Source organism: Bos indicus, chromosome 29 (assembly GCF_029378745.1).
Source record: "Bos indicus isolate NIAB-ARS_2022 breed Sahiwal x Tharparkar chromosome 29, NIAB-ARS_B.indTharparkar_mat_pri_1.0, whole genome shotgun sequence".
NCBI classification, from domain to species: domain Eukaryota; kingdom Metazoa; phylum Chordata; class Mammalia; order Artiodactyla; family Bovidae; genus Bos; species Bos indicus.
The window spans coordinates 25,132,218-25,141,587 of NC_091788.1; the positions used below are offsets into that span (position 1 = coordinate 25,132,218).

At 51.4% G+C, this 9,370-nt stretch overlaps 1 protein-coding gene across 1 annotated transcript; it reads left to right on the forward strand.

The window, feature by feature from the left end:
* The first annotated feature begins 3,895 nt into the window (after window positions 1-3,895).
* On the forward strand, window positions 3,896-9,015 carry DBX1 (developing brain homeobox 1). Its single transcript, XM_019955352.2, has 4 exons — window positions 3,896-4,819; window positions 5,444-5,545; window positions 7,485-7,687; window positions 8,085-9,015. The coding sequence occupies exons 1-4, from the start codon at window positions 4,450-4,452 to the stop codon at window positions 8,445-8,447; spliced, it is 1,038 nt and encodes a 345-aa protein (XP_019810911.2). The 5' UTR covers window positions 3,896-4,449; the 3' UTR covers window positions 8,448-9,015.
* Window positions 9,016-9,370: the final 355 nt, after the last annotated feature.

The window sequence follows — 9,370 nt, forward strand, 5'->3', positions numbered from 1 at the left end:
TGTCAACATTTCATGGTGCTACTATCGCTTGGCTGCAGGGCCCAAGTAGAGAGTTAAACTCCCGCCAAGCCGGGCCTGAGCACAGCTCTGTTTTAAAGAGATCCCCTTTCTTTGGGTTTGGAAAAAAAAAAAAGAAAACACACACACACACAAAAAAAACCCACAAAAAAACACAACACACAGTTAACCACCTGTCAGGGCTGAGGATACAATGAGGCTCTTGGAAAAAGAGCTTTTCATGCATGCGTAATATATTTGTTCAGCTATTCACTTAATGAAGCTGATAAATGTGATGCAAGACAATAGTCAAGTTAATCTATTTAGTAAAATGTTTTTGAGACTTTCAGGCTACGTTAAGGAGGGGAGCATTCAGCGACATTTTCATTTAAATGCGCTCATCTCCCCTCTTAGGCTGCACAAGGGGGTTCAGGCAATCTAAGTGAATATAATTTCTTATAAATGTGTCTTTAATGGGTTTAATTCACCCTTGCCAGCTGTTTTGGGGGCTATTTTGTAAGAGCAAAACAAACCTTTCGGGCTTGGAAAGCTAGTTAAAATTAGTTTCGGTCAGCGAGGCCAAGCTATATTTCCTGCAAACCATCTGCTTGATTGGCACAATAGAAGGATTTTCAAGGAAAACGGGGGAGAGTGTGTGTGAAAGGAATGAAGGGTGGGGGGAGACGCTAGAAAGGGCTGGGGCAGCCGGTAGCTCCTTGTGGCCTATTCTGAAGGTGAACCCCTTAGAGGTGTCTTAATAGAGCGACTCGCCTAAAGAGCTGGGGCGGCAGGAGAGCTCTTTCAGCCCGAGCCTCGCTGCTCTCCTCCTTTGCCTCGCCCGTCAGCTCCTCCTTTTGCCCCGGGGCTCTAGAAGCCAGGAGGCGGGTGCTGATTCCGATGCCGCCGCAGCCCGCCAGCCCGCCAACTTGCAAAGCGCTCTTGGTTGGTAGCTCCCGTTGGGAGCTCCACGGCTTTGAACTCTGGCAAAAAGTGTGAACTTGGGGTCCCAGTCTTCCCGAAGCCACGTTCGTTATCTTTTAGGAGGGCAAGGAATCTGAAGTCACTCTTTACTTTGCAGACCCTTCACCTCCCCACGGGTGGCCTGTGCCTACCCGGGCTGGCGCTCGCGGTGAGACCCACTTTGGAGAGGGCGCGCAGCGGCCAGAGAGCTCCGAGCGTGGGGTAGGGACCGCCCTCTCTCCATGGCCCCCGGGAGTAGGGGTGGGGTGGAAACCCCAGACGGGTTCCAGGAGTCCTTTCTGCCTGCCCAGGGAGGCTCGGACAGCTTTGGCCGGGAGGCCCCGGGAGCCCCGGCTCCCTCTGCCGAGGCCTCCCCAGGCAAGCGGTGTGTCCGCGGCACAGACGAGGGCCTTCACCCCAATCCGAGCCTCCGATTCTCTCTTTTCCCCAGAAAGAGAAACAGACAGAAAACCCCGTTCTGGGAGAGAGGATGCAAATGACTTCTCTGAAATAAACTCGAAGATAACGACATTACAATGAATGGCAGGACGCACAAAACCCCGTGGGCCCAGGTCAAACGGCATTAGTCACAGGTCTTAGACGCAGCACCACGCCGCACCGCGCAGCCCCCTAGGCTATGGCGGAGTTTGAAAAGACGCGTTCAAGGAGATCACTTCAAGTAAGATCCTTTCGTCTGATTTCTTGCTTCCTTGGGATTTACTTTGCCTTTTCACGGGCGCCAGCCCTCACCCCGCCCTCACTTTTCCTCTTTGGCGCCTTAGGGATGCTTTAGGAAGCTATGGAGATGGAGCCCGAGAACACGTGGATCGCAGCAAGGGGTTGACCCACCTTCCAAAAAGTGTCAGGCCCCCCTTTTTAAAAGAAGAAACGTTAGTAGTAGTCAGTCTAGTGGGAGGCAGAATGGTCAGTGTGTGTGTGTGTGTGTGTGTGTGTGTGTGTGTGTGTGTGTGTGTGTAAGGGTGGGGATCAAGGAGCGGCTCTACGGGCACGATACTAATTGTAAAAACTACACCAGGGAAATATTAATACCCCAGATGGAGAAGAAGTTTAGAGAAGGGGGGAGGTTAGGAAGGCCCTAGACTGGCTTTGAGTCCTTTCTTCCCTCAGAACAAAATCCTGCAAAAGTAGACTGTCTCCAGTAGGCTGCAGTCAGAAGCTCTAGCTCTGAGCCCTCTTACTTGATGAGAAACCCAACACGGGGGTATGGAAGGAAGAAGGGAAGGAACACAGGAGAAGAGGAGGAAAGGACTAGAATGAAGAAGAGGAGAAAAAGAAGAGAGGTGGGAGGGAACGCACAAACCAGAGCTGTTCTTTCTGCTTCCAGAAAGCAGTTGGTAGGAGGGATGATATGGAATGAAAACTTTGTGACAATGTGAGAGCACAGATGTTCAAATACTTTAAACCCTTTTCTCCCCTATTTATGGCAAAATTTCTAAAAGAGGAACATTTGAAGTTTTTCAAATATGTCTCTCTTTCAATTCCAGGGGATTCCAGTTAACTTCAGCAATGCATTTTCCCTATTTAAGTAGCCATTTATTTAAAAGATGCTGTTTCCTGAGTGGTTTTCCACCTCCTGCTCCCCAGAATGCCTCCATAAACAGCCTTGGGCTCAGAAACTCCATACTTGTGTCCTCTTGGAGCATTAATTCGGCTCCAAGCCCAACTCTAAATAACTTTTTAATTTGAATCAAGGGAGAGCTTTAGCGGGCTCTATTTCTGGTTTAATGTGATATAAATCACAGATGCACTTTTATTGAATGGTTAAAGCAGCGACATGGAGATCATTAACACAAAACGCCCTGAACAAAACCATCGAGAGAAATAAAGCTGGTTAATAAGATTTTTGAGAAAGCTTTGTGTTAAAAAGCAAAAAGGAAAACCAGCTGAAGGTGACAGTTAGTTCATGGTTAATAGGATCAGGGCGGCCTGGCGGGGCTGCACACTTCTCTTTGGGGAGGTTCAGCCACACTAAAGAAATGAATGGGACATTTAACACATCTGTTATCTAGCCGAGGAACGGAATTGAGACTCAGCACCACCCCAGCCCCAACCCAGAGGAAAGCCAAGTGCGGTCTACAGGAAGATTCTGATTTGAGGTACCAAATGAAGTAAGAATCGTCTTTCCTCGTGTGGACCAACATTTTTGGGGACCTCACCCTTCGCTCTGTTTTCACTCATTTGTACATTGCCGTTGTTAAGAAGCAGCAAAACTATGCCCTGGGAAGTGCTGGCAATGGGTAGGACCCTCTCAGGACAAATTCCAAACTTCTGCTGCTGTGGTTTTAAAAGTCCATGCTGTGAGTTTCAAACGAAACTGCCAAGGGCTCCTAGAGGTTGGGAAAGAGCCAGCGGAGCACCCAGAGCCTTCAGGTCTCCTTGCACAAGGCAGCTTCCAGCAGAGGTAAGCCCTGGGAAATGGAACCCTGCCACCTTGCCCCTTTTCGAGGCTCCCCTCTGATCCTCCTCTGGGTTAGCTGTGGTTCATTCCTCTGTGCCACTTCTAAAGACAGGATACTGAAAATTGTTTTCTAAGTTGCAGGGGTTTGCAGGAGAATCATATTACTGTTCAGGTATCACCAACTCTCTCAATTAGTTTCCCAACATGAAATAAACCAAGAACTCCCTCTTCCGACCCCCGAGGGATGCCCTTCAATAGCTCCAAAGCATCGATTTCAAGTTTCCCTAGTATTTTAGAACAGCACTCCTCTACTCCACGTTTATTTAACCCACCCCTCACAGCTGCTTTATGCCTCAGCTGGGGTAATGTATAGGGAGGGCAGAGACCGGAGAAGGAGTATATTTTTATGTTCATTGACTTGAAATTTTTCATTGCCCTCTGCACAAGGGGGGAGGATTATTTTACTGATTGCCTGGAGATGAGTTTCTATGAATATTTATTGATTTATTTTACAGGCTCAGCAGGGGAGCTGCAAATAAATTTAGTGTGTTCTCTAAATAATTCCTTTTCTATAAGGCAAGATGTCATCTGAAACTTCTAAATAGGCATTTAATTAGCCCGGGTGTTGCTCCAGAACAAAAACTCCTGGCGAGAGCTTCGGGGGCGCACTGTATTGCAAAGAGGCGGTCGATACGCAGAATTGATGCGCGCCAGCCTTTGTTGCCGGCCCATTGTGCGGGCCATGCTTATGAAGACTAATCCAATCATAAATTGCACCCCTGCGCCAATCAGATCGCCCAGAGCCTCCGGCGAATGAAGCTCGAGTGGAGAACTTTGTTGAACTTCATTGTCAGAGCTGTCACTTTTCAAAGCGCTTTAACGGGCAGGCCACTATAAAACCATCACCTCGACGGGAGGACTACGGAGGACTCGCAGACGCCCAAGTAGGATCCTTCCTTAAAGACGTTTGCTAAGCCCAAGAGAGAGGGCATCACGGGGGTGGGAGGGGTGGGAAGTCAGGCATTTACCTCCTGGCCATTTGAAGAAGTTTTTCGGCCCGCCCTGCGCCTAAAATGATGTTCCCTGGCCTCCTCGCGCCCCCCGCCGGGTACCCCAGCCTCTTGCGCCCCACGCCCACCTTAACGCTGCCCCAGTCCCTGCAGTCGGCATTTTCCGGTCACTCGAGCTTCCTGGTGGAGGATCTGATCCGCATCAGCCGACCCCCCGCCTACCTGCCCCGAGGCAGCGTGCCCACCCCCAGTATGTCGCCCCCTAGGCCGGGGGCCCCTGCGGCTCTCACAGACACCGGAGCCTCGGACCTGGGCTCCCCGGGCCCGGGCAGCCGGCGGGGCGGCTCACCGCAGACCGCCGTCTCCCCTGCCAGCGAGCCCACGTTTCTGAAGTTTGGAGTGAACGCCATCCTTTCCTCGGCTCCCAGAACCGGTAAGTGAAAGCAAAACGCTGAGGGCTGTTCTGTTCTGGCCTCAGTTTCCCTTATGCAGCGGGTACCCACGCACACAGCAGCGCACACACTTAACACAAGATCCCCGAGGACCCAGGTCAAGCAATGTGACACGTAGGTCCAGACGATTCCCAGAAAGGAAAGCCGCCAGGTTCGCCCCACCCTCAGAATGAATGTGAACACCTGCAGTTTGAGCGCGCACAGTACCTGGTGCAGGGAAATCGAGCGCACGCCCCTGGGCCTCTGCGTTTCTGCCCTCCAGCTTCTGGAAGCCCGTTTCTTAAACCCAAGACAACATATTTACTAGCTTAACAAGTATTGTGGGTCTGCAATTCTTTTCTCCCCCGCTCCAATTCTACCCATCTTGTTTGCGCCTAGGATGATATTGGGGGGAGGTGGGTAAGTGACTGTGAGGACTATGGGGAGAGTTCCACAGATGAGACAGTGTTAGGGAAACATTTATTTTACTCTTTCATTGAGGAAGAAGCCTTTGAAACCAGCCTAAGATGTAATCATGTCATGTGTTCACTGTCCTGTACAATAATCAGGTGACCTAATCAAATTCCCTGTCTTCCTCCTTCTGTTCCTCCTTCCCTCACTCCCAGAAACGTCTCCCACCTTGCTCCAGAGTGTCCCTCCCAAGACCTTTGCCTTTCCCTACTTTGAAGGCTCTTTCCAGCCTTTCATCAGATCTTCTTATTTCCCAGGTAAGTCTCGTCCCCCTTCCTTTCAGGAGGCTGGAGTCACCCCAGCCCCACCCCATCGCTCCCTGCCCCGAAGCCATATTTCTCCGTCCACCCCACGGGGTTACGCTCTGGTTCAGAGGTTGCGAGACGTACAACATTCACGAATCCGTCGCGCCAATTTGATGCCCTATTTAGCACAAGCAGTGACTGCTTGACACTTTGCACCAATTCCCTGCTCTACAAATTAGCAGGAATTGTCATGGTCCCAATTTGAGGCGGTTCCCTTCCCGGCGCGGAACTGTTGGCATCCCTTCACGCCGCCGTTTTCCCACAGAGTCAGTGCACTTGGCCACGATTCCCCACAAAGGTTTCAGCACCATGACCAATTGGTCAGCTCCTCCGGGCAGCCACACACAGACCAGCCCTCGCCCCTCCGAGCCGAGGAGAGACACCTACCAGCCGGGGCTAATTTCTCTTTAAAACTCATTCAGGGCTTCGGGCTTTTCACAAGACCACATGGGGTGCCCTCTTGTGTGGGATGCCTGGGGTCGCCCGGGGGAGGGGGACTAGATCCTCCCACACCCCCAACCCTCTATTTCCAGCCCGACTTCCCAAATCATACCCTCCCCCCACCGCCAAACCGTTTTAAAGACCGTAGAACTCGTAAAATTGGAAGTCGGAGGGAGGTCCATAATTGGGTCCCAGTTTAAAGGAGAAACACCTTAAGCAGGTTCCACGAAGTTTTCATCCTGCAATCCCAGTGATGACTCAAAACTCTACAGCTGGTCAAGACTGAGGAGACGGGAACTCTTATAAAGGGAAGGGAGACTGGGTATGGTCGGGGGTGGGGGGCGGTGAGTAAAACCTCGACAGCACTTCCCAATATCAGCGAAAGAAACACGCAATTGATTTTTGAAAGGGGGAGAGAGAATTCACCAACCGTCCCCCCTCCCACCATTCATGCTGTTGCTGCTAATGGAATTTGCTCCCTTTCTCCCCCAGCTCAATGCTCTAACAAAAACAACCCGAGCTTTATAAATAGCTTTTCATGTCCATTTAATGAAAATGATTCGGGGAAGAGAAGCCTCTGCCATCAGTATTCTCCCAATGGTCTTGGCCTGCAGTTGTGTTTAGTTTGAAAGTGTAAATCTCTTTTGTCCCAGTAATATATGGCTTTCGCTGCTTGTCCTCAGTCTTTTTCTGTTAGTTCATTACTACACAATTACCATTCACGCTTCATTAGAGTCTCTGTTTCTTTTGGGGTTTTTTTTTTTTTTTTTTTCCCTCCCTTAAAGCGAAACTCTCCCCCACCCCCCTACCCCCTCCTTTTATCATGCCAATACCCATTGGGAAGCGGTCAATGTGCTAATTAGCTGCCACTTTTCATGTATTCGGGCCGAATTCTTTACGTTTTGCGGATGAGGGGAGGAAAGATTAATATAAAAAAGATGAATACTGATTGGATTTTTCCAAAAATAAAAAAATCCAAAGCGGATTTTCTCCTAACAAATCAGTAAAGCACCTCATTTTCATCCAAAGAATGCAAAAGCCACCAATGTGCTAAAAGCTTAGGGGGGAAACCCAAGGGGCCTCGGCTGGCTATTTTTACTTTTGTAACTTATTTTTTTTTTCTCCTGCTATATTAGCTGATGCACGCAGGTTTGGTTTCCCTGAGACCGTTGAATGGAAAAACGAAACAGGCTATTGTGGGGGTTGTTTTCTGTGTTTCCGTGGTTTTACCTAATCCGGGTTTGCACGGTTGAAAGGGAAAGTTATTTGGGCGGAAAGCGCCTTTCACTCTCGCAGGTTTGTAGGTTCGTAGCCTATTCTCCAGGGGGAGAAAAAGGAGAGCTTTAAAGAGACGAAGGATCAGAAAGGAAAACCAAAGGAAGCCGCAAAGGAGGGGCGGACGGGGCAGGACACCGCCCACTCACTCACCTAGCACTCCTGGCCTCCGCAGCGTCCTCCAGCGTCGTGCCCATCCCGGGGACCTTCTCCTGGCCACTGGCCGCCCGCGGCAAGCCTCGCAGGGGCATGCTGCGTCGAGCCGTGTTCTCCGACGTGCAGCGCAAGGCGCTGGAGAAGATGTTCCAGAAGCAGAAGTACATCAGCAAGCCGGACCGCAAGAAGCTGGCGGCCAAGTTGGGCTTGAAAGACTCACAGGTGAGGGCGGTCTCCCCGTAGCCCCTCCCGCCAGGCATGGTCCAAATGGGAGGGTTCTAGGAAACCGTTTAGGTCCCAGTGTACAGATGTGGTCAGGACTAGAGAGGATGAAAGGGGCGAGAGCCGGCTTCGCGGAGGCTCCTCGCGATAGATAGCCACTCTCCCTGCCCCGTCTCTCCCAGGCTCAGCAGCGACCCCACCCCCGCCCACCTCGGCCAGGTACCCTAAGACCCGGCGAGAGATGCGTGAAGTGGGTGGCGGGGATGAGATTGGGGGCTGAATGGAAAGTGCCACGTGGCGTCCCAACTCACTTTAAGGGGTGGGGAGCTGGCAAAGACGGTGGCGGGGGCTCCGCGCTAACCTCCCCTCTCCCCTGCTCTCACCCCTTTGGCCCCAGGTGAAAATCTGGTTTCAGAACCGACGCATGAAGTGGCGGAACTCCAAGGAACGCGAGCTCCTGTCTAGCGGGGGCTGCCGCGAGCAGACCCTTCCCACCAAACTCAACCCGCACCCAGACCTCAGCGACGTGGGCCAGAAGGGTCCCGGGGACGATGACGACGAGGAGGACGAGGGCCCGGGCAGCCCCCGCCCCCGCCTGGTCTATCACGCGGCCCCCGCCGACCCTCGGCACCTGCGGGACCCGCGGCTGGAAGCGCCGCTGCCCACCTCGCCCGCGCGCTCAGGCAGCCCGGACAAAGCTTCGGACTTCTCCGACTCCGAGGACGACGAGGAGGGCGAGGAGGAGATCACGGTGTCTTAGAAGCCCCCGCGCCCCCCGGGGTACTGATTACGAGTGCTTTGAAACTGAAGAGGTGGGATTCGGTGCGTGTTCACTCGGCCCGCTGCTGCTCGCTGCTGCAGAAGTCACCTTGTCCGAGGGCACCCTGGCCCCTTCCGTTGCCCCAAACGACATTTCTTTCCCCTACACCCCTCCCTCAACAGCCCTCTCCGCACAAGTTAAATTTAGGTCTTGGTCCCAGCCTTAACTCTTCCACAAGGGGTCCTGTCTATCGTGTTTTATTGCAAGCTATCTTAAACACAGTAGGGGTGTTCACTCCTACAGCCTGGCTTAAGCTGTGTGCCAGGCGCTACTGGCTGCAGCAGCAACAACCTTGTAAGAAAGCCTGTATGAAGTAGGAAACCGAGACAGGATATCTCACAATATCAAGCCTATAACTTCAAGACCCCTGACTTCCCAGACCCCTCTACATCCCCATCTTAGGTAGCAACCACATCCTAGCCAACTCCAAACTCTGGTGACCCAGTCTTCTATAGCAATGGCCTTAGAAAGCTCAAGAACTAAAAAAAAAAAAAAAAAACCCACAAACCTGTGCCTTCTGGTCTAAGCTACTGCATAAACACTAAATCTTTTCCGTGTGTCCTATTCCCAGTGCTCTCTGGGCAAAGAAGTGAGATCTCTAAATGGGAGGAAGAGTCAAGCTGTATTTCTGTCCGTGTGTTTTAAAGTATTTTCTTTACTATTTCAGCATCTATGGTATATGAACCAAGCATTCTCCCTTATGCCCTTTTATCATGACTAGGGATGTTCCACTGAGCATTGGGCCTGAGGTGAACAGATAGAGACCCACAAGCCTCTTTGATTTTTTTTTCATGGAACTTTGCTGTCTTTGCACAGCTTTTATGAACTGTACACTATTTTGTACACGTGTATGGATATTTTAT

Coding starts and splice junctions, on each gene's coding strand:
- DBX1 (XM_019955352.2), top strand. CDS start 4,450: ATGATGTTCCCTGGCCTCCTCGCGCCCCCCGCCGGGTACCCCAGCCTC. Junction 5,546..7,484: donor CAGATCTTCTTATTTCCCAG/GTAAGTCTCGTC, acceptor TGGCCTCCGCAG/CGTCCTCCAGCGTCGTGCCC. Junction 7,688..8,084: donor TGGGCTTGAAAGACTCACAG/GTGAGGGCGGTC, acceptor CTTTGGCCCCAG/GTGAAAATCTGGTTTCAGAA.